Consider the following 26,099-nt stretch of genomic DNA (forward strand, 5'->3'; position numbering starts at 1 on the left):
CCTCATAGAACTGCTCTACTTCAGCTTCTTCAGCATTTGTGGTTGGGGCGTATATTTGGATCACTGTGATGTTAGATGGCTTGCCCTGAATTCGAATTGAGATCATTCTGTCGTTTTTTGGGTTGTATCCAAGCACTGCTTTAGCCACTTTACTATTAATTATGAAGGCTACTCCATTTCTTCTGTGGTCCTCTTGTCCACAGTAGTAGATCTGGTGGTCATTTGATGTGAAGTGGCCCATTCCAGTCCATTTCAGTTCACTGACGCCCAGAATGTCTATCTTTAATCTTGACATCTCACCAATAACCACATCCAATTTGCCCTGGCTCATAGATCTTACATTCCAGGTTCCAATGGTGTGTTGATCCTTAGAACATCGGATTCGCCGTTCACCACCAGCACCGTCGGCCGCTAGCCGTCCTTTCGGCTTTGAGCTAGCTGCGTCATCACGTCTGGGGCTAGTTGAGCTCATCCTCTGTTCCTCCCCAGTAGCATTTTGACCATCTTCCGACCTGGGGGTCTCACCTTCCGATGGTATACCGACATATCTCTGGTTGTACTGATCCATTTAGTTTTCACGGCAAGAATACTGGGGTGGGTTGCCATTACCTTCCCCAGGGATCGCATTTAGTCTGACCTCTCTGTCATGACCTTCCCGTCTTGGGTGGCCCTTCACGGTTTAGCTCATGGCATCATTGAGGTGCTCAAGCTCCAGCACCACGACAAGGTAACGATCCTTTGCTGAAGTTAGAGAAGGTACTGGAGACATTTACTCTAGGATTATTATATCTGGATTGCAACAATCTGACATGTAAAAAAACTTACCACAAAACAGGACAAAGAATTTTTTGCAACTTTTTGCTTCCACCTAGTGGGTATCTGGATTTTTGCACCAACAGTCCTACTTACTCACATCTTTATGTATCTTTTGAGCCCAGTCCATAAGCCTCAATAGGATCACCAGGCATGTCTGTTCTCTTTCTGCTTAAAACTGCATTTCAGTGTCTCAATCTTCCATTAGAGGGCATGAAAGAGCTGTGTGATGGGTTCCAAAGCCCCATTTCCCTTAGCTATCTACTGGCTTAATAACCAAGAGGATGGACCAGTCAATCTCACATTCCCCAAGGGAATGATCACATGAGTCCTGAAACAACAATACTCCTTAATCACATGATTACATACTCTCTCATCCATCTGCTAAGGTCCTATTTGCAGATTACTATTAACAATAAGGAACAGGCAAGATCAACCTTGTTTTAGTACTGTTGCGATCCATTGCCCTGCCTAGCTCGGGTAACCTTCAGTCATATCACCTGACCTCTGTCCCCCTTCCACTGTAACTCTCCAAAATACAGAAACTCCAAAATGCAGAAAATATCACAGTGCCCCTGCAAAGAAAAAAAGAAAGAAAACATTGTGTGTTCTGAAGCAGCACCAAGCATAGCTTCCTTCCTTCCTACCCATCCAGGATACATGGCCAAGGCATCTGAAGAATGCAGACACTTGCTTTGATGTTAGTTGATTACCTATAGAGCTGCATTAACAAAGGGGGGAAGGGGGAGAGTAACATTCAATCATGCCATTCCAGAATCATTAAAAATATATATATGGTTTCACAAAAATAGGAAGGTGAACTTCCTCTCCCATCTTCTCCCCAAGCTTTTCATAACTATATTTCTGCATAGTCCGACAGCCTGCAAACTCTACACATTTTTTATAATCTCTGAATTACCTAACAAAAACAGTAAAGTCTTCTTCAAATCAAGCTTGATTCTCGGCAATTTCATGGACACATCCATATAGTTTTCTTGGAAGCAATACCGAAGTGGGCTGCCTTTGCCTTTTTCTTTGACCTCCCAGTCTTGCCTGCAGTTCTAGGACTTAATGGAGGTCTCCCAACTGTATATTAACCAGAGCTGACACTGCTTAACTTTCAAGATCAGCATAGTATTGCTCTAATAAAGATACCATCCTAATAAAGGTTTTGGAATTGGTCCATGTTCAAAATGCAATTGTTTTCATTGTTTTCATTGTTTAATAGCAATAACAATAATGTGGGGTTATGAGATTTTAGAATTATGGTATTTAACTCTTGAGATGGAGATGGACTCTTAATTTTCATTTTCATTCTTCAGGTCTTAAAAAGCAGCACTAAGTTAGATCCATTTGTAGAGTACAACTCCACTTGCCCAATGGGGCTTTCTCATCATCTCTCCTCACCTATACATCAAACTTCTACAGTCTAAGGAACCTTGTGGAGTAGTGTTGGGCGAAGCACCTGAATGACTCTGTAACAAGGAAGATTGTTTCTCTGTTCATTCAACACCTCAATTCCTAAGCAATCATATTTGTCATATTAGAAACTAGATTTTTTTGCACTTCTTATCTCTAAAGAGGCTTTTATAAGGTCCCAGCTTCTTTTGACCAGTCATTAAAAAAGCTCAGAACTATTTTTTTTACTAAATTTATCCCCTTTGACCTCCTTTCCTGGCTTCACGGAGATTCCAGGCCACAGTCCAACAGCCATTTGAAAAACACATTGCCTGTCAAAGCCAAGGAGGATCATGTCAGAACTGTGTGCAAACTATACAATTGCAGAATCAATCCTTGAGAATCACAACTTGAGCCATGTGCTGTAATTGCACTGCTGGACCTATAAAAACATCACACACAAAATGCTTCATCTAAATCTCTTTATGAAATTTCTGCTTCATGGCTGCCCTTATTTCCACTGGTAATAACCCACAAAGAGTCAATAGGTCAGCCACAAACAGGCTGCAGGAGAGGAGGAACATTCCAATACATTGAGGCCTTGAAACAGAAGGAGCTGGCAACAAGGATGCTTTGATTTCTGCCTCTTCAAATTGATGAGCAAACTGAAAGCAAGAATTTGACCTGCTATCAAGTCAAGAAGATTCTCTGGACCAAGGTGCTTCAGACACTAAGATGCCAACGTATTTCTCACATGTCCCCACTGCCACCTGTCTTCCTCAGTCATGCTATCAGTGCATCTGCAGACTCTGACGCTGCTGAACTTTATCTGAAATGGCAGGGCTATGGGTTGTAAATGAGTGCAATTAACTTAGCTGCATGGATGACACTGCCTAGGCCCCAACCATATAGTTTGTTTTTTTCTTGAATTTTTCATATCATTCTTGCATTCTTCCTGAAACCTGCTGGCTGACGGTGTAAGGCCAAAGTTCACAATTCATACAGGGTTTTTCACTCTAAAGAGGCAGGCTACCGGCAAACAGACCCAAGGAAATGTGTTACATACAGCAGGTCAAACAATTTGCCACAGCATCTCAGTAAACTACAGTTGTAAGCCATACAATGGTTTAAATGTTCTACATAGAATATTCAATGAATGCAAGCTGCTAGTTCTGTAGTTCCAAGACTGTCTGACAACTGCTCTGGAGGATATATAGGGCATACCCAACAGAGCAGCAATTTTTAGTTATTAAATTTGGGTTGCATCCTTGTAGCTTCCAACAAACCTGGCTCAATTTCAAAAGTGCTAAGCATGAAGCAGACTTGCCCAGTCTAGTCCTCTTTTTTTAGGTCTTCAGTAACAGTCCTTACAAGACTATTGATTCTTTATTTTAGATAATATTTTCTTAAATGCTTGCTTTGCCCCTCCACAGCTGGGTATAAGTACTGATGTATTCTTTTATGACTAAGAGCTTCCTTAATTAAAAACGATGACCAAAAAACCCCCATTTCCCACAAAGATTCTGATCTCATGTTTTCTGCCTACTCCTAAATTGGATAAATCTCATCTAGAATCAATTCTTTTTTTGTAAGAACTTTATTAAACATTACAATTAAAAAGATAAAAATTAATACAATCTAGAAAAGAAAAATAGAAAGTGCAGAAAAGAAGAAAAATAGAAAAGAAAAAAAAGAATATAGTAAAGAAAAAGAAATATATAAAGAAATGACTTCCCCCTTCATCACAACAACTATAAACAATTTTAGTAACTTACCATGTTCTCTTAAAATACAACAAATGATCTCTTCCTCCCATATCTGTCTCTAAATCTTTAAAGCCTTGTTATTCAGTTGTGATCAACAGAAGTACTGTAAGGGTTACCAGAAATAACAATATACCTATTTTAACCTTGATCAAATAAACCAACTTATTATTCTTCCTTTTATTTTTAACAAACTTGATCTATAATCCTTTCAAATAATGTCCTAGAACTTGATTTCTTTTTATTTTTTCTTTGTCCCTTCGCACAAAACCCTTCAAAACTTTAACAAGTTTCTTTCATAAATCCAATATAGGAAACATCACAATTTTACAATTTTACTTTAGCTTTAGTTTGCTTTACAGACCTGTGAAGGTCGTAAATGCAAGGACTGGTTGCAAAGTTCATCACTTTTGTAACTTTGAACAGTCACTAAACAAGTCAGCTGCTAAATGAGGACTACCTGTATTAAGTCACACCACTCTCTTGCCTATGCTGCAGAATAATTAAATTAAGCATGGATGCTTGGCCTGTGCAGAAACCAGGTAGAGTTCCAGACAAAAAAGGTCATCACAGCCAACAATCTCACAAAGTAACTGAGTGAATATGTTGTGATCATTACATTTCCAGAGTCAGATCACTGGTTAAGAAAGGAGAAAAAATGAGATCCTATGCTGTATATTTAGTTTTTTCCAACAACCTAAGAGACAGCTTTATACATGGACTTCACCAGATGGACAACACCAAAATCAGATTGACTACATCCTTTGCAGCAAAAGGTGGCAGACCTATACAGTCGGTAAAAACAAGACCTGGAGCTGACTGTAGTTCAGATCACGAACTTCTTGCACAATTTAGGATCAGACTAAAGAGATTAGGGAAGACCCACAGATCAGCTAGATATGACCTCACTAATATCCCTAAGGAATATGCAGTGGAGGTGAAGAATAGATTTAAGGGACTGGACTTAGTAGATAGGGTTCCGGAAGAACTACGGACAGAAGTTCGCAACATTGTTCAGGAGGCGGCAACAAAATACATCCCAAAGAAAGAGAAAACCAAGAAGGCAAAATGGCTGTCTGCTGAGACACTAGAAGTAGCCCAAGAAAGAAGGAAAGCAAAAGGCAACAGTGATAGGGGGAGATATGCCCAATTAAATGCAAAATTCCAGAGGTTAGCCAGAAGAGATAAGGAATTATTTTTAAACAAGCAATGCGTAGAAGTGGAAGAAGACAATAGAACAGGAAGGACAAGAGACCTCTTCCAGAGAATTAGAAACATAGGAGGTAAATTCTAGGCAAAAATGGGTATGATCAAAAACAAAGATGGCAAGGACCTAACAGAAGAAGAAGAGATCAAGAAAAGGTGGCAAGAATATACGGAAGACCTGTATAAGAAGGTTAACAATATCAGGGATAGCTTTGACAGTGTGGTCAGTGAGCTAGAGCCAGACATCCTGAAGAGTGAGGTTGAATGGGCCTTAACAAGCATTGCTAATAACAAGGCTGCAGGAGACGACGGCATCCCAGCTGAACTGTTCAAAATCTTGCAAGATGATGCTGTCAAGGTAATGCATGCTATATGCCAGCAAATTTGGAAAACACAAGAATGGCCATCAGACCGGAAAAAATCAACTTATATCCCCATACCAAAAAAGGGGAACACTAAAGAATGTTCAAACTATTGAACAGTGGCACTCATTTCACATGCCAGTAAGGTAATGCTCAAGATCCTGCAAGGTAGACTTCAGCAATTCATGGAGCGAGAATTGCCAGATGTACAAGCTGGGTTTAGAAAAGGCAGAGGAACTAGGGATCAAATTGCCAATATCCGATGGATAATGGAAAAAGCCAGGGAGTTTCAGAAAAACATCTATTTTTGTTTTATCGACTATTCTAAAGCCTTTGACTGTGTGGACCATAACAAATTGTGGCAAGTTCTTAGCAGTATGGGGATACCAAGTCATCTTGTCTGCCTCCTGAAGAATCTGTATAATGACCAAGTAGCAACAGTAAGAACAGACCACGCAACAACGGACTGGTTTAAGATTGGGAAAGGAGTACGGCAGGGCTGTATACTCTCACCCTACCTATTCAACTTGTACGCAGAACACATCATGCAACAAGCTGGGCTTGAGGAATCCAAGGCTGGAGTGAAAATCACTGGAAGAAACATTAACAATCTCAGATATGCAGATGATACCACTTTGATGGCTGAAAGTGAAGAGGAACTGAGGAGCCTTATGATGAAGGTGAAAGAAGAAAGTGCAAAAGCTGACTTGCAGCTAAACCTCAAAAAAACCAAGATTATGGCAACCAGCTTGATTGATAACTGGCAAATAGAGGAAGAAAATGTAGAGGCAGTGAAAGACTTTGTATTTCTAGGTGCAAAGATTACTGCAGATGCTGACTGCAGTCAGGAAATCAGAAGACGCTTAATCCTCGGGGGAAGAGCAATGACAAATCTCAATAAAATAGTTTAGAGCAGAGACATCACACTGACAACAAAGGCCCGCATAGTTAAAGCAATGGTGTTCCCTGTAGTGACATATGGCTGCGAGAGCTGGACCATAAGGAAGTCTGAGAGAAGGAAGATCGATGCTTTTGAACTGTGGTGTTGGAGGAAAATTCTGAGAGTGCCTTGGACTGCAAGAAGATCAAACCAGTCCATCCTCCAGGAAATAAAGCCAGACTGCTCACTGGAGGGAATGATATTAAAGGCAAAACTGAAGTACTTTGGCCACATAATGAGAAGACAGGACACCCTGGAGAAGGTGCTGATGCTAGGGAGAGTGGAGGGCAAAAGGAAGAGGGGCCGACCAAGGGCAAGGTGGATGGATGATATTCTAGAGGTGACGGACTCGTCCCTGGGGGAGCTGGGGGTGTTGACGACCGACAGGAAGCTCTGGCATGGGCTGGTCCATGAAGTCACGAAGAGTCGGAAGCGACTGAACGAATAAACAACAATATTTAGTTTGGAATGTTAACCCATCTTTATTCTAGGCCACATGGAAATAATGCCAAGGGGGATAACCTAAAAACCCAAATCCAGAACAAAAAAGAATCCTAACATGTTCAAGAACATAGATTGGAAGGATGCTCTGAATTAGGGCTTCAGCTCTGAGCTGCCCTGAACTTGAACTGATGCAATTCAGATGGATTTTAGAACTAGAGGAAGTCTTGCATGTTTTTTCCCCTTTGCTGTTTCCTGGCTGCTGTTGAGAGATCAGCATCATCATCATCCTGAGGATTACATATTCTGCAGTTTCTGAATCTTTCTCCAAATGGACAGCTCTTTTCCTAGGACCAAGATGCTCTTTAGGCCTAATCATAACTATGGGACTCATGATCATTACAGTCTAAGCCTATATGTGATGTTTGCTTTAGGGTGTGAAAACTGAACATTAAACACAACTGGCTCACCTTAGACAAAGAACTAAAGTAAAAGCATGTTTTCCAAACATATTGCACACCCCAGGGCTGTGTGTGTGTGCATGTGCATGGAGGGGGGGAAGAGAGGGGGGGCAATCTCAGAAACCTTTAAGCCAAGCAGAAACCAACTATTTCTATATTTGTGTTAGCGACCACTATATTTTAAGAGATTTCAAAAAGTACCACAGCTGGAGAGGTACAGGATCTCAGCAGGAAAGTGCATGCTTCATGAGCATAAAGTCCCAGATTCAGTCCCTGGAATCACCAATTTAAAAAACCAAGTTATTGGCAATGGGAAAAAAATACTCCTTGCTTTAGATCCTGGGGAGAACTTCTAGTCAACAATAAGCCATAGCTGGCTTAACAGGCGGATCACTGGTCCTGGTATAAGGCAGCTTCCTATGTTCTTGTTATCATAACCTTGGAACAGTGTTTGTAAAATCAGATTAGGAGACTGTACCTTAAAGTGCCTCTTGGCTGCTACACTTACCTGATCACAGATCAGCTCCCATTTCTTCTCGTTGTCATATTGCCGGAGTAGCCTTGCTTTGTCAGGAGGCAAGTTCATGGCATTCTGTGAAGAAAGAGAAAGCAAATCTGGGTGACCACAACAGGCTGAAGGATGAGAGAGGTTGCATATGAAGAAGGATAAGTAAGCATAACAACATGGTTGCAGGTATGTGAATTGTATTTTTTTTTTCAAATTCATGGCTAACAGAGTTTATCCAAAGCATTCCAAAAAAAAAGAAAATGCCAAGGACCAATGAAAGAAACAAGATACTTTCTCCTCCCCATCTTCCAATCTAAGATGCGATTCAAGTTGAACACTGTCAAGGTTGAGAAGTTTTTCATGTGGGATAAAACTAGAGAAGGAAGTTGTGGGTAATTCAAGGAGAGTTGCTTTTCCTTCTCTACTACCGTATATTACTGCTGCATAAAATGCCCGATGACAAATGCATGCTGTTATCTAGCTAGAGGTGCAAGACTGAAATCCATGCACAACTCATTCAAGCAGCATATGACCTTGTTCACCATCAATGTATATAACATCTAAAAAGGGAGCCACATAAATCTGTTGCAGCAAGAGAGGAAAAAGGCTTGTAGTTCCTCACAGGTAAACAGATTTACTATGACGTACTTTTGTGGACAAGATTCTGCTTCATACTTTAGCCAAAATAAATTAGTCCTCCAAATGGGATCCACCCAAATAGCTCCTTATAGAGTATCAAAGTTATCAAAGTTGAAAATTTAGTGAAAATACACAACGATGTGTACATTTGCTTAAGATAACATTCAAAGAACATCATAGAATACATGGAAGAACAAGTGTTGTTAAGGGGAGCTGTATTCCATAGAGTTCCAAAATAAAACTGCACCAGAGAAGGACAAATCTTGTTCTTTTCTAGTCAAAACAAAAACCTATCATACTAAAGAAAGAGAAACAATACAGAAACATGAGGCTTGATACACATTGCGTTGGAAACTGCACACGTACCTCCACAATGGAATTTCACAAAACTTTCAGTTGCACATATCAAGTCAGTAGGACAGTTGGTCAGACAGACATTCTCTTCATAGATAATTACTATTATATTTAATTTACAGGGAGGGATGAGAGATGGAGGATACAATCAGATAGGGTTATATAAAATTTTGCATGGTTCGCTAAATACAGATAGAAAAGATTCTCCCCGCTTTCCTAATATTATATTGGTCTTTATCAACCTGGGGCCAATAAATCGCACCCTCCCTCCCTCCAGAACTCCAGATTCTGAAGAGTCTTCTGTTTAAATACCTTTTCCTGGGAAGACAACAGCAGGAAAGGGCTGTTCTATTTTTTTCAAATCTTGTTCATGAGTTCCATAAAACCTTTCATTGGTTCTTGCTAAGCTTTTATGGGGGGCACAATGGCTCAGTGGTTACGACACCAGGCTTGTCAATTGGAAGGTCGCAAGTTCGGTGGTTCGAGACCCAAGCGCCGCGTGATGGAGTGGGCTCCCGCACTCACCCCAGCTCTTGCCAACCTAGCAATTCGAAAGCATTCAAATGCAAGTAGCTAAATAGGTACCACTTTGGTGGGAAGGTAGCAGCGTTCCGTGACTGTCATGCCAGCCACATGACCGTGGAAGTGTCTTTGGACAGTGCTGGTTCTTCGGCTAAGAAACGGAGACGAGCACCACTGCTAGAGTCGGACATGACTATGCAGGGGAAACCTTTACTTTACTTTACACTTTTATACTGAACCAACAAACTCAGTTGTAGGTCTGGAACCTGTTGGTTCAAGGGTGAAACCTGATGCTCTCCAGATGTTCTGGACACATATGACCAAGTCCAACCATTAGCCAGACACAGAAAAGGTGTAGTTCAAAATATAATGAGGGTACCAAGTTCAGTATTCCTGATCTAAGGATGTGATATACACAGAATTAAGGCCTTTACATTTCAGGACCTCACTAAATGCATACTTTTTTCTTCTTATATAGCTCAGGCTACTGTTGTTAAAAGTGCACATAAACTCAGCCAGGTAAAATTAGGACAATTTTCTCCTTCCCAAGAGAGATCTTATTACTGTATATATTATGGATAAGATGACCCTTGAAATTCTCCTATGTGCTTATCCGTGAGTGGCACATTTTTCATACTATTTTGGTTTAAAAATCAAGGGTTGCTTTATCAGTGGATGGACTTATACATGAGCATATGTGGAATATATAGGTACTTTTTAAAAGCTGAGGGAAAACCTACCGTATATACTTGCAGATAAGCCCCTCTGCATATAAGCCAAACCCAATTTTGGGGTGTATTTTGGCACCGAAAATTCTCAGCTTATCTATGAGTATATACAGTATATATAGCTTCAAGCGTTCCTGAAACAAATATTCTCTTCACAGTAAAATATTGGTGATAATGATAGATGGGGAGCATGCAATCTTTACTTCTCTATTAATTGTGTTATTTCTTCTCCTGCAGTTCTGGCAAAGGAATAACTGTGGGCCTATATTTAAAATCTTGCCAAAGAAAGCTATACATTATAATGTGGATATAATACGCTGTTAAGAAGAAGACTACGTTCTAATTTTGAAAGGTCACTATATACAAACTGAGGCTAACAATTTAGATCCTTGGTGTCTAATCTGTTGTCCATAATGATATTGCTCTTTCATATGAAAGCAGCACAGTGAATGTGAAGTATTGGCTGATAAGCATCACTAATAACACATTTAAAAGGACAGAAAACAGGTTTGCCAATGGCAGTAGGAAAAAGTGCCCACACACAATCAATACCTTTAGAGTAGCTCCCAATTCTGTATTTCATACATAGACTCTACAACCCCCCTGTGTCAATTCTGCCCTCCCCATCTCTGGTAATGCTGGCCTCTGGCAGAAATATAGCCACTCCAAACCCAGAGTCTTCTATGTGGTTCTTGTGCCTTCTTTTTCCAGATTTATCTGCAAATGGATGGCTTCCTGGCCTGTCAACATATTCTGCTAGTATTAGAGGAAGGTCATAGCCTCACTATATGTCAGGAGTTTTGTTTCGTTATGCCAGTAGTGGGAAACTCCTAGCCCTGAACTGCAACCTCAGCTGGCATGTGGGGGTCTGGATGGGGAACAACAGGCTTCAACTGAACCCTGGTAAGATGGAGTGGCTGTGGGTTAATGGCTCTTCCATATCTGGGAATTTACCATCTTTTGTTCTGGATGGGGTTGCACTGCCCCAGACAGATCTGGTGTGGAATCTGGGGGTCCTTCTGGACTCACAACTCCTGCTTGAAGAGCAGATAGCAGTTGTGGCTAGGAGGGCCTTTGTTCAGCTTTGTGTTGTGCACCAGTTACACCCTTTCCTGGATCAGGAGGCCCTTCGAACAGTCACTCATGCCCTGCTCATCTCCCATATAGACTAGTGCAATGCACTGTACACGGGGCTATCCTTGAAGAGTATCTAGAAGCCACAGCTGGTCCACAATGTGGCTGTGCGGGCAATTCTAGGTGCCCCAAGATTGTCACATGTAACACCTCTGCTGCTCTTCGGGTCCAATTCAAGGTGTTGGTTATCACCTTTAAAGCCCTACATGGCATGGGTACAGACTACCTGAGGGACTGTCTCATCCCCATTACATCAGCCTGTCCCACCTGGTCATGCAGAGAGGGCATGTTCTGGACCCCATCTGTAAGAGAATTCCATCTGGTGGGGTCCAGGAAGCGGGCCTTCTCTGCAGTAGCTCCCACCCTTTGGAACATTCTTCCCCCAGAGGTGAGGCAAGCCCCCTCTCTCCTGACCTTCTGTAAAAAGCTGATGACCTGGCTCTGCCATCTTGCTTGAGATGGGGAGTAGACATTCTTGGGGATGGCTGGCGCCCTAAAATGGCCCTCATATACACACGAACTGAATTGGAACTTTCATTGCCATCTAGATTTTATTTTACATTTATATCTTGTATTTATATTTTATGTATTATTTATGGTTTTCTTGCATTTTAAATCTTTTACCTTTATTGTAAACCACCCAGAGTCCCTCCTTTGGGGGGAGATGGGTGGTGGCAAAATCTGATGAATGAATGAATAAATGAATGCTGGAGCTGTAGTTCACCACATCCAGTCTTCCATTCAAACATTATGCCATCACTTTTACAACTTGGCACTTTCCAGATGTAAAAAAGCAACAACACCTATCCTCACCCAGCAACAGAGCTAAGGACCATCTCATGTGGAAATTACAATGGGAACTGCAGTGTTCAAGGGGCCACAACTGCCACACAAGGCCCATCAAACGTTGCCACCCATCTCACTTAGGATAAGAGCCCCTGATATCATAACGAAGAACAGTCCATGTACAGCTAGAAAGGCCAAAGCTCACATTTTGAAATAAATCTCCAATCCTCTGCAATGTGGAAGTCAGGGAATGCATGGCACAGAGGCAGAAATTTTAGGCAGACAAAAGAAGAAGGCTCACTGAAAGCAGAACAGTCGACGTATTCTGCTTTATGACAAGTTATAATCTCACTTCTGAGAAATTGATTCCTCATCTGTGATTTTCTGGTACAGAATATTAGCCTAAAATTTGTTAACAAGCCAACCACCATATCTGCAGAAGCTAAGACCCCAGGTGCCTCATAAAATTTGAGAGCCAATGAAAATAGTATTTATTTATGCAATTTCATTTTACTGATTTAAAGCAAATGACATGTACTCTGGAATGAATGTGTTCAGGTGAGTAATAGCATTTTTAACCTGCCTTTCATCTAGGATATCAAGGTGGCACAACAGGTAGAAAGTCTAAAATTGACTGAAATAAGGTATATAACCGAGCCATAAAACAACAATAGAGATAAGAAATCCAGACCACTACAACAATCACCCATCTTTCATATTCTTATCCCTTTTTACCAAGTTTGCAAACTTCTAAGGTGTTTTACTGCCTGGCGGGAGGGATTGGGAATCTCCTGGTTGAGTATCAGAGTAGCAAGTCTATTATAACATTCCTGGAATTGCCAGAGTGGTGAAATTCCACAGTGACAGAATTAAAGTGATACAAGACAAATTATGAGTGATGAGCCTCCAAATTCTTGTTAGCGATTTAAGCCAGTACAGGACTACAAATGTCTTTGTATAATACTTTCTACAAAACTTCTCCTTAGGTTAAAAGGAGAGGAAAAGACATGCTGGCAGTTCTTATAAACTGTAAAGGATCTTTCAAAAGTTCTACTTTTCTTCTACCTGGCCAGGAAAAAGCAGTCTTTTTTCAGGGAATCACTTGCTTCAGATTTTCAGTTAGTACTGGATGGATTCCTTGTAGTGTTTATAAAAACACCAGCAAACTTGGGGGGGGGGGTGGTATCCTGTCTTTCACTTTGTACTATCCCAGCACTGCTTTCTTAACCTCTCTGCCACATGTTTGTTCCTTTGAATTTTACCAGGAAAGTTTCGCACCTCTTTCTGCACAATGATAAATGATTTATATTTTAGCTTGAAGATGACTTGTCCTCCTTCCTGTAATTATGGAGTGACTTGTCCTCCTTCCAGTAATTATACTGCTTGGAATTGGGTAACACTGGGAGTCATACTGTACTAAACTGTAATCATCTTGATCTAAAAGATAAAAGGGCAGCATTCCACAAAGCCTTCTCTTTGCCTCACTGAAAAGAATAAAAGTGACGAGACTTCTTTTGATGGTACTGTGTGTTACTTTCTCAGGCACAGAAAATGTTCGTCCTAACCCTGAGACTCACTGAGAGGTCCAGGGAACCACGTCACAAGTTTTATTTCTTTTAAAACGTGAGAGAGATCAGGAGCATCCACAGGAAGCAGACAAGAGGATGGTTGCTCCACCCTGATCTTAAGCCCACCCCTTCTGGATATGTTGCCTCACCCATATACAAAGGGGTGGTGGTTCAATTGTGATTCCATGACATCATCTTGCCTGTTTTGACCCTCCCCCTGTGCACATAGCTGAGATAAATACCTGAGATCTTTCAAGGTGTACCTGTAAATCTGAAATGTGAATGTGAGCCCCACGTACTGGGTAGTAACTAATCCTGATTCGCTTCTACAAAATAGAAAAATGTTCCTAAGCAGCAATTCCAAATGCACTGAGTGCTCTAACAAGGTCACATGGACTTATATTCTTCTGAGGGTCAAGCATCCCATCTCACACTTGACCGGTTTTGCCTCCGTTTTGCAGGCTTCTGTATCACTGAGGAGAAAGGGGCCCCTTGATCCACTATGACTTTGGAAGACAATGTTGTGCTTCTTGTTTATTTTTATTTATTTATTTAAATTTATTGGCTACCCAACTCCAGTGGACTCTTCTGGGGTTTCTCAAAAGCCTGTCTTGCAACAGCCAAAAGGGCCCAGCCCTCACAAGGCAGAAGAAGAGATGGAAGCTTGTGAGAAACAAGGATTTGGCCTTTTATGAGATCTGGGAGCATGATGTGGAATGAGGTTATAAAAATTGCACTCCATTGAAGTTTATCTACAGTTGTAGTTACTACTATTTTGAAACTTGACAGACAGGATTACACTGGGAAGGAGGAAGATGCAACTTGTTAGATACTCCTGTCCTCACAACAAGGGGGTAGGGGGTCCCCAGGTAAATAAAATTGCCTTTACAAAGTTATGGGGCAAAGCAGTGGGGGAAGCACCTGCTCACTTAATGAACTCAAATGGCCTTCATTTTTTGCATTTGAATTCTCACACTTTGAAAACAGAAAGAAATTCAGCCCTACTTCAACAATCCTGTCTGTTTGTAACAACTACTAGGTTCTTTCCTCCCCCTTAATCTACTTATATTTCAGATAAAAGGACCGGAAACTGTTGCATCTCTAATGCTCACCTGACTGTTTGCAGAATTGCTCACTCGGTCAATCCAGTGTGTGACTCATATATCCTTTCCGGTGTTTTCCGCTTTCCTATCTGAGTCCCTTCCTTAGTTTCTTCTGTTGAAAATATTTTCCCTTCAGGCCACTGTTTTTGTCCAATTCTGTTTTGAAATCACAAACATCCTTTTTTTCCATTCCAACTGCTAACTGAGTATGTGGAAGATCACCACGCCTTCCCTCTGCCCCCTTTTCTTTCAATTTTGTTATTTTGTACTTGATTGTGTCTTTGTCTTATTTTAGTTTTTTTATACATATGCCTTTGCTGAGAGACCTTGCTTTTAATCCTTCATAGGATTGCATTCCCAGATTACACAAAGCTTCAAGGATATGAAGAAATATTGCTACTGGCAATCAAGTCACTACCACACCTTGAACTATGATCTCAGAAGCTGTATTAGGCTATTAAAAGAGTTTCCCCTTATTAATAGAACTCACACAGATCTAGGGCTTTAAGGCACTAGGACGTGCAAGGCAACTGAGAATCATTCCTATAGCTCTCAATCAGTATTAAGTATGAGGATCTGGGGAATATCTTCTCGTTGGAGCTTGCAAATTAATCTCTTCGTTAAAAAAAATCAAACTTGCTTCTGCATTTTGTGATTGTGTTTGTTCTGTTTTACTTCTCAGAGAAAAGATTATGCATTTATATAATGTTAGACAGCTTTCTTTCTGCCGTTCTAACTTGAAATACTACACTTCCAAACCATAGCTTGTGCCTGAATACTACCTCCTATTAATTAGTAACAGTATTACTGGCACAAAACCATCTTCAATTTGTGATGTTTCCATTTGTATACATGAGAAAGAAGAGCACTAGGTTTTCTCAAAAATACATAAGGCTTAGATCCATTACTCTGTATCATTATTCTGATTATATTTCTGTGTAAGGATTATATGACTCTTTTATTCAAAATCCAGTTGAGCAGCATTTTTTTTCAGGATGAAATGAAATGCCACAAAAAGGTGTGCAATAATTCAAATTCTCTTATCCAGCCTCAACCCTTGGGGTTTTCTGTTTTTCCTCCATCCCCAGCTTTTTACACCTCACAGCCTTTAACTGTTTTTTTTTAAAGCAAGAGTAATAAAGAAGCAGAAAAAATTTAAAATTAAGACACAGATTGTAGAGAGGAGGATTATGTCTTATTTAGTCTCACAATGATCACAGGCTGAATGTTATGATTCTTACAACATTTTAAAGTGTAAGTGTATTATAGGCTATTTTGAGTAAGCTACTTGCCTGAAATGCTTCAATATATAAAAGCAAATCAATTGATGTGCATGCTTTTATTTCAAGTATTTCTGAAAAACACAACAGCAATATCCAACTATTTAAAAGAACTGATTCATGTCACAGAACATTACAACTATATCATAATACACTAAAAGCGGTGATGTCATGCATCAAAGAAACAATACTAAAATCTAAAATTAAAAGGTTTTGCTCTACACCTGTATGAAAACAGAGTTTCTAAGGAACTGGAATGTATTTCACAGTTGTGTATGTGGTCTGGGAGTATGTACAGTTGCGTATGTAGTCTAGGAAAATCCAGCAAAGAGCACTCTAGTGTATATGAGATCAACCAGACTGGACAAAATCCAAGATACACAGCATGGAGCCCAGGCAAGGCCAGCAGCAGCAACTGCCATAGTGAAGTCCACTAAGCTTGCAACTCATCAAAACAGTAGGATTGATCAGGGGTTACCTGAAAAAAGTAAGATAAACCCCTAAGTAGAGACCATGTAATCGTCCTGGGCTAAGAGAAAGGAAGAGTTCACCCCACCCCCATCCCGCTTCTACAGAAAGAGTAAATTCACACATACAGATTAAACTGTCCTTGAGAATCCTTGCAGAGGATTTATTCCTGAAAATGTCCTAAGAAGAAGGGCTTCAGCTTTTGCAAACAAACATGACTGAAGGGCAAACATCTGTAAGGGTGGACCAAGGGAAGTCCATTCATTTCAAACTCTCCCACCACAGAATGGCTATGGCAATGAATGAAGAGTCTGGATATAACTTCCTGCACTGAAATCTTTCCCTGAAGGGCTTTGTGTGTTTCTTCCGGTAGCATTTTTCTTACGCATTAAAAGGCAAGGGCAGTTCCCAGGTAGCTTCCTCCACCCTTAGCTTTGGAGCACATGGGCATCCACAGAAAACTCAGTCACACAGCACTGTATTGTACCTCTGTAGCCTGGGCACATCCATGTTCAATGTACTGTACATGGGAATGGGATAGGCAAAAGTTGCATTATCTGAGAGAAAGCAGAATAGCTGCCAATATGTGACGCTTACAGTGACATCATAAATTTATATAATATACTGTAAGTTCCTCAAACTGTGCCTTGAACCTTACCTCTTTGGAATCAGACTATCGAGCTGTTTGTGGCCGTAAGGTGGCTCTACAATTCTTTGGCTTATTGAATAGATCTGAAGTATATACTGCTTCTGTCATCCCTACTTATATAAGCTACGGGTTATATTTAGAACAATTAAATTCCACAGGGCTTGCCTTTTATCCATTTTTAAAACTCTGAGGGAGGCAAATATTCTACGGATGCAGTTTTCCTCACTGCAATACAGAAATGTATTGGTATGAGTCAGAGGCCTCTGAAGGATCAAGGGCTTTTGCCCAAATGACAAAAACAGTACCCCATCATCACGATGCAAGCTCCAGTCTTTTTGTACATGTGTGCAACTTCACAACACATGTACAAAAGGGGCAGACCTTATGCTGTGATGGTGCAATGCTGCTTTTGTCATTTGCTCCTGCTTGCCCCATTTCCGACACCTGTGACTGAATATTGCCTTCATTGAGAACATTCTTAAAATTACAGAGCAGCCCTTTAGGAATGTGGACACCCTGACTGTAATCTCTACCAAGCCAACAGCAGTGTAATGTTATATAATATGTCATCCAAATGAGCATTTTGCTTCTGCTCTCAAATAGCAGAGTTAACTACTCAAACAGCAAAGAATTAGAGGATCAAGCCTTGCCAAGTCCACAAATACAGGTGCTTTCTGCTCTCACCTTTCTACCATGTATGATGATGCACTTCATGTATACACTGATAAGGGAACAATAAAAAGCTTGTTGGCTGCTCAGTAGTGCAGGATGCGGCTTGGCTAAGAGTAAGATTGTTTGGTCTGTCTTTGGAATGGAGCCATCATCTAATCATAGCTTACTAGATTGTGTCTTTTCCTTCTCATGTTCCTGCACCTGAGAGAGGGAGGGAGGGAGGGAGGAAGAAAGAAAGACTGACTACTTAAACTGGACTTACGTCAATTGGATCAAATATCTGGAAGAGTAGTCAATTCCTTCAAAGCCAACCATCCAAAGGTCATTCAACAACACGAACTCATTTTTGTATCCAGAACACCAACCAATACTACATACAGCATTAATAATCAGCTACCATACAATTTCTTTCCACTTCTCCTCTAAATGCATTTGTTATTTATACCTTACATTAATTGCCAGCCAGTACATCTTAAAGCTTACATTTACTCTCCATAAACACTGAAAAAAGTCAGAACATAAGCTATGTTCCTAATGTAAAGAAAAAACAAAATGGAACATAAGAAACTGATTGAAGTAGCCAAGAGTTTTTAATTGATTACAAGAAGAATTACAGTACATCAAAGTCTAAGCTGCCACAGAGAACTCGGTCTCAAATGAGACAGAGATTACATTCCTGAAAAGGTCCCCTTCAGACATTTATCAGTGGGGTATTGCATGCCAATGGTAGGTGGGTCTGAAGCAAACTGTGAGTAGATCTCACCAATCTTGGTCAATCTTTCTACCTCCCACCTATTTCCTTGATTCCATTCCTCTGCCTCTTAAATAGGTTACTAGAGAAGAAAGAGACTGTTTTCTAGTGAAGGAATGAATTGCTTACTTGCCATGGGTTCTTGTAACTGTGCTAAAAATCACACAGAATTAGGCTGAGCACCATAAATGGCCCTAAGAAGCTGTAGTTCTCTTCCCATATTTATTAGTCCATTTGTTTGCAAGAAAAGCAAGCTATTAATGGATCTGACGGTTAGAAGAATAGCACTGATGTCTCAGGCAGAATCATGTTCTTTCGCAAACTACAGAACAGCTTCCAAACCACGAGAATCAAACATAAACTGCTATATCAATTATCCACCCAAGAACATCATTTAACTGTAACACTATGCTGGAACTGTATTTAAGCAGGTTTGAAAAGCTTTGAAGGACCTACCTAAACTATCCACAGAGATTTTAATGCAAGAATCCACAAGCCCTATGCCCTACCCAGTTGCATCTAGTGGGCTAGACGGAGCTTTCCCTTCTTTCTGTACTAAGTTAACCTCAATGAGAGTAAAAATCTAGGCCAGGAGAACATGCCCTCATGTTAACCGAACTTGTACACCCACTCAGTATTTTATGAATGTAAACACTTTCTGTTTCCTACAAAGATATGCTGTGCTGCCTTGCAAGTGGGAGAAGGCTACAAACGTCCTGATAAAGGCCAAAGCATTCATATATCCATCCAAACTCAGCATTTTAAAGTCCACCTCCACAATTGGACAAGAGCTTATCAACAGCAGAAAGTACAATGCTGAAATCCGGCCATGTAACTTGACACCATGAATATTCAGTTTTGTTGCCAGTTCCTTCTTTCCCTCTCTAAAATAAGAACTTTAGCTAAGGTTTGAACAAACAGGTTCAACCGCTGTAACTTAAAGCTTTACACATGTCATCTGAAGCCAGTTCAAGCATACTAAAATGTACACCTTTAAATTTGTCTCAAATTTACATACCCTGGTAAATTTATCATCCCAGCCACAGTAGTAGTTCTCACACTGAGATCTGCCATCAACTTGTGAGTCTCAACATCTGCTCCAACTATTGTCAGAAATGTAGATAAAGGACATGGAAATTCTCCTCTATGGATGTTTTTTGTTTAATTGCTTTGTTTGTTTTCATGGTTGAAGGACAGTAATCTGTTATGTTTGGCTAACATGCCGTATCTTACAGAAGCACCTAGCAAAATTTGGCTAAGGTTGGACCTGATGGGTACTTGATGGGAAACTGCAGGAATTTAGGTAAAACTGAGAAGTTAAAAAGAAAAAATATTCTGGAAGAATGGAATGGCAAGCCATTTCCATATTGTTACTAATAACATGACACTCAGTTCCAAATAACTCTCTTTTCATTAGGCCCTAGCAGCAACTGACAGAGACAGGGTCACATGTCCAAAGTCATGGTTATTTATCCAAGGCTTGTAGAATAAACTACAACTGGCTACATATAATACACTGTGTTTAGAGCAGGAATTAGAAGAGGCCAGTTGGTTGGGAATTGTGGGAGCTGGCAGGGTGGTACAAAGGCAGGTTGTGATTATTTATTGGACAAGGAAATGCACTTTCTCAGAGGTATTTTATTTCATAGTCAGACTGCTTATAGTAGTAAAAATGCCCAGGATGTCCTGAAGGCCACAAGCAAGCAATCCAAATGAGAAAGGTAATATGGCAGAAACATTTTTTTTAAAGTAACTACATAAAAAGTTTAGTGATGAGTAAAAACTACTGATAAAAAAGATGAATATAAGAAATGAGACAGGTTGGCAAAGACAAATACAAGGAGGTAGCCAAGATCTGTAGTGACACGGAAGGCAGGCAGGCAGGCACTGGTGCTTTCATCAAAATGACAAAAGCAGCACTGCAAGCTCTGCCCCTTTCATGTGTGTGTGAGACACACTATTTTCATTATTCTGACTATCCTGGCCCTCCCTGTGTACACCACTGAAGGAAAGTCTGAATTACCTGAGTGACAACTAATACTAAGAACAAAAAGGTCTTTTCTAGGTAGGTTTGAAGTAGGAGACAAGACATTGTAGACCCGCTGTTTAAAAAAAAAAAGTGAAAATGTTAATTGGACAGTCAGTATACTTATCCATTACCTTTGTGAAGTCCTGGAGAATGAATGGAATGACACCAGAACTCAATATAAGCAAACATCTTTGGAACCAGGTTATTTGCAGGACCCCAGTCACATCCACCCGGCCCACCAGAGCAGGGAGACAGGGCATGTTGCGGGTCCCTTCAGTTAGGGAGGTACATCCAGTGGGGCCAAGGACAAGGGCCTTCTCCATAGTGGCTCCCTCCCTTTGGAGCATCATCCCCCCACCTATAAGATTGGCCCCCTCCTTGCTCCTGTTCCGGAAGGCCCTGAAGACGACGTTTTGTCAATGGGCCTGGGGACCCCAAGCTGCTTTGGAGCCAATCAAGTGGCTGGTATGAATGTGTTTGCTGCCACGGGAGGAGGGGGGTGTTAATTGTGTTTTTATGGTTTTTAATTCTGTATGCTGCCCGGAGTCACCGTGTGTGAGTTGGGCAGGCTTATAAATCTGTTAAATAAATAAATGTTAAAAAACCAATACAAATCACAAAGATCCAAGAAACAGCAACAAGAGTCCCTCCTTGGGGGGAGATGGACGGTGATAAAATTCGATAAATAAAAGACTATAGATTTCAGGAAAACAGGAGAACGGCATGGGTTTGTCAAGAATACATTCTATTGCTCTGCTTCTTCATTTATAGAGTGGATTGTGGGAAAGTTCTGAATTTATCCTGGTTTCAGCCAACTGTCCAACAAACTCTAAATAGTACTATAGATGGTATACATAGTTTCCAGTGTAAATAGTCTGTAAACACTGTATATTTAAACAGTAAAGAAACAAAGCAAATAGTAACCACTGAATTAAATACTGTATATGCTAGGAGATTTGATTTATTTACCAACATGACATAACTGCAGTCCAGTATTAAGACAAGATTATACCATATCAGACGTTCTCAGGTCTCAGCAGAAACTCTTCCCTTCCCTTTCCTTAAAAAATGTTCTTAAAAAGCAGTTCACTGGCATAGATGGCATTTTTTCAAATTAAAAGTGCAGAAAAAGTGGCTAATTTACATATTCACACATTCTTATGAGCTAAGTTTTAGGCTTGCAAGTTTTCACAGCTAACATGTTACTCTGCTACTTTGACAAATGGAAGAAACAGCAAGACGACTTTCTCATTGCAGGGAGCCTAATAAATTTCATTTTATGCTTTAAATCTACTCACAGCTATGCAAGAAGTCAGGATTATTATGGCATCTAGAGTAGCTCAAACTTGCTACATTTTCACATTTCACATATTGTTGAAATTAGTTTAGGATGGCTATGTTGGTAAAGCCGCAGAACTTGAAAGACCATTTAGGCCATCTTGTCCAATTTTCTTCTCAGTGCAGGAATCCAAATTAACAGCATCCCTGATAGAGGGCTGTCCATCCTCTGCTTGACAGCATCCAACAAAAAGAAGTGCACCAGGCCTATGCAGAGTAGCTTGTATTTGCCTTGACAAAAGATGCTTTGTGCCATGGAGACCATAATTCTCTTTACCAAGTTTAAGTGGCAGCACATTTTTCCTCAACCAAGAATGAAACCCCTCAAAATTCCTAACCTGATGGTGATTTTCAAATGTGCTGTACCACAGTCCCAGAACTCCCAGAATTCTTCCCCAGTAGTGTGCTATTGCTATTTTCATTTGCAAGCTTTAAAAGGAAAAAAAAATGAGAATATTTTTGAAGAGGATAGGATCTAAATATATTAGAACTAAAAGTTTAGAATCAGTAAAAATTATATAGAATGTGCATTGACGGCAGTTGCAGGAAAAAAAGTGGTACTGTTCGCATTAAGATGAAGCAAAATGAAAACTAGCCACAGTGGTGTTTTTGAGATTGCTGATCTTTGACACAATTCTTCATTGTTTGATGGCCCATTTACTGTACAGCTTGTTTGTCCAACTCAGACATTTGTAAAGCTTTTCACAAAGCTGAGTTGACACACATTGTTACAAAATAGATGGCAGATTTGTTGTTTGGAAAAAAGTAATTGAGAATTAGGTAATTCTTCAAGCAGCACAACTTTTTATGATGTTTTCAATCTGTACCTCATCTAGATACTGTATTGTACAAATGGTTTATCAGTGTTCTTAAAAAAAAAATTAAGAGCAAAAGTAGCTGCTGAAAATCTTTGCATACTGAAGGATTAAGCACTGGTGTATAAAATAGAGGACACTTTGTACAAAAGCCAGACTCTTCCATTAGGATGTAACTTCAGCCTATATGAACAACTAACTCATCTGATAACCAGCCAAGAAGTCCTAAGGGAAAAATTAATTTCCTGTAAATAGCTAAATTTAATTGGACTTGAAAAGTCAACTGAAAACCATCTGTCCAACGGTTGTTGTTTTTTTAGCATTTTTTAAATAAATAAATAAATATTTCCCACTTTCTGAAAGACATAATATTGATAGCCTGATTAGTCTTCAGGTATCAGTACACTTTCCCCTTTAACTATGTTTCAACAGTTTCATATGCAACAGTGCAAATTATGGATATGGTCAGGAGAATTTTCTTTGGGCCCAGATTTGATACTTACTTTGAACTACCATTTCACACCCTAGTTAGCACCAATGGCATAGAATTGCTACCCACTGCTCAAAGGGAAGAGAGAAATATACCGCAAGGACACAGTGCATACTTCTAAAGCTAGCTGGGAATGCATTAACTGTGTCTAACAGGAAAACAATATGGCATTTCTATTGGCCATGCTAAATACTGCTATGCAGATTCTTTACGAGCTTGTTAGCTATTTAAGTATCACTCTGTCCCTGCCCTACCACGATCTTTGCTAGAAATGAAGAATGATAAGAGACAAGACAGGACAGGACAGGACTGGACAGGCAGTGTGAAGGGCAGACATAACTTCCATACAACACAGTTATCTAAGGAGTCCTGCCTAGTCAAATAGCTTAAGAGCAACATCTTGAATAGGCAGCCACAGGTCAAGGGCAGTGTGGTTCAGCTCATAAAGCAGCAATAGCCCAAATGGCTCAAATTAGGAAGCCCTTTAAGAACTGGAACTGCTGAAACTCCCACTGTAACAAAGATGACCAAACAATGCCCAACATTCCAGCCTGAAGGCATGAAGGTTTCTGTATGTCCTGTTAAGGAGACTTTCATCTAGTCAGACACATAAATGTTCTCTCTTGCATATAACCTGGAAACCAAATTGGAAGAATTTGGTTTTTCTATAGTCTTCTGTATACACAAGGACTCTGTATACTTTCTCTGAATAATGACATTGCTAATTGCCAAAAAGTCAGGTCCATGAAATTCTAGATCAGATGAGATATTAACAGGAATTGAAACGGTTCTCTTTTGACCCTGAAAATGAGCTTCCCTTGTCCTCACATATCCCTAAAAATAAACATGTTCTGCAAGCCGCAAGCTAGGTAACTCACCCCTGGCAATACATCTTCATGTATCTAGTTACCAGTAAAATAATGCTGAATTCCATGAAGTGTACTTTAAGATACAGAATTGCTGGGACATTCTTGGAATCTATAAGCTTTGAGCTAATTCATATAGGAACATTTTGTATGATGATGAATTCAGTCTAGGTTGTGATGAACCAATCAAGAAAATGCTTCACAACATGGTTAGCTAACCATGTGTTTATGTATATGAATTTTCCAAATGTTATCTTTCTACCCTTGACCAAGTGCTTGAGGCTTCTTGCAACGATATATAAAAATACATTAAATCATAAAAATATTACTACAAAACTAAAGCCCAACAAATGGACTGGGGAAGCACAGACATATTATCTCAGAAGCCAGGGAGTATTATAGTCTAGAAACTACGACAGAGAATGTCTTCTCTTTGAGTTCTAACAGGCACCCTTTGGCTGTTACAGATGTCATTACAAATTTAACACACTACAGAAAGCTATAAAAAGAGAAGCAATAATGGAATCCCTAATACTTGCTATGAAGAGTACAGTGGATGGTGAAGCAGACATTCAAATTATTGACCACAAAAACAAGTATAATGGATATCAGATCAATATACACTTAATTACGCAAAACTACTTTTATTAAAGAGTTCTACAGAGCCATCAAAATCTTAAAGAAACAAACCACTAATTCCATTTGATCAACAACCAAACACCAATCCAAACCGTTACCATAAAGCTGACACTAGCATTCATCTGATCAGTATCAAATATGCATTTAAATTCGCCATGGCCTTGGAGTCACACAAGAGTTGCACATAATTAAAATGCAAGAACAACAGAATCAGTTTAATTCCAAATCACACTAGAAGATATAACCCAATAATTACTAAGAGATTTAATTGCTAGCTGGAATAATTTCATACTACCCCTTTCTCCTATAATTGCAACCAAGTTGAAGGGCTGCAAATACGGAGCCCCAATCGTGGTGATAATCTTCGCTTTACCAATGAAGAAAAGTGAGAGAACAGCTAATGATCATCATGCTCTATTAAACTAACTCACTGCACACACAGGAGTGTTTCTGTTCTTAAGGACAACAAATGCACAAGCTGAAAAGATGCAGCACTGGAAGGAGCCATGAGCAACCCTCTGCTTGTTAAGGAATTTGCCAAGATGAGGGATAAATGGGAACTGCAGTTCAACTCCTAGACACAACCTTTAATCTATAGCAGGGAAGTCATAGGTTCTCCCTTCATCAGGTGGGTTGGTGCAAAACAGGAAAAGACAGCAGCAGCCCAGACCATTTGGTACAGCTGCATATAGAAATCAACTTAAACAGGAGTAGCAAGCTACAGATCCAAGGCAAAAATGGAAAGAAAACAAATTCTAGTTCTGAATGCTTGCACTTAATATTTAACAGTTAAAGCAATTGTTTCTACACTAGCCAACCTTTATGCACCACCACCACCTACTTGACTACAAGCCTGGGATAGAATGAACAGCCATTGTTGGATAGGCCTTCTCATAGCTGAAAGCAATTCCCGTTTTTAAAGAGGGCAAATCAGCTGAATCACTATGTACCTGAAGTAAAAACTACTAAGTATAACCAGTGGCATCTACAGCAAAGCGCAGGGATGCCAAAATGACAACATGAGCATGATGACTTAACCACCCCAATGCCACAATTACAAATGTGTCAGGACATAGGGTGGCATTGGGGTGATTATATCATCATGCATGTATCATTATCCCTCCCCCTCTCAAGGCCTCCTGTAGCATCCATGCCAATAACCTTATTTCAAAAACTGCTTATAGGACATTAACAATCCACACACACTATGCTGAATTCTGTGAATACAAGGGATAGTAACAGCAGTAGCAGCACATTGCAAAATAACCTCCAGTTTTTCTGAATGATGGTGTTCACCTCTCTGCCCCATACCTGATTGGTCAGTTTTTCTCCCCTAACCTGAAGAAAACCCAGGAGCCCTTACTCCACAATCCTGC

The 26,099-nt window shown here is 40.1% G+C and overlaps 1 protein-coding gene across 6 annotated transcripts in view; it reads right to left on the reverse strand.

Annotated features, from left to right (window-relative positions):
• The window catches only part of FMNL2 (formin like 2), a 208,735-nt gene that overhangs the window by 78,734 nt on the left and 103,902 nt on the right, over positions 1-26,099 (reverse strand). For 5 of the 6 annotated variants that reach the window (XR_010068928.1, XM_063318359.1, XM_063318356.1 and 2 more), the window contains exon 2: positions 7,893-7,976. Coding sequence is in view for 5 of the 6 variants with exons in the window: in XM_063318359.1 (XP_063174429.1) it covers positions 7,893-7,976 (84 nt within the window). In the remaining variant the exon portion in view is untranslated. Of the gene's footprint in view, positions 1-7,892; positions 7,977-16,602; positions 16,787-26,099 lie in introns of those variants that run through there. The other variant, XM_063318360.1, reaches the window with a different exon arrangement.

The sequence above is a fragment of the Candoia aspera genome, chromosome 1 (genome assembly GCF_035149785.1).
Source record: "Candoia aspera isolate rCanAsp1 chromosome 1, rCanAsp1.hap2, whole genome shotgun sequence".
Lineage (NCBI taxonomy): Eukaryota > Metazoa > Chordata > Lepidosauria > Squamata > Boidae > Candoia > Candoia aspera.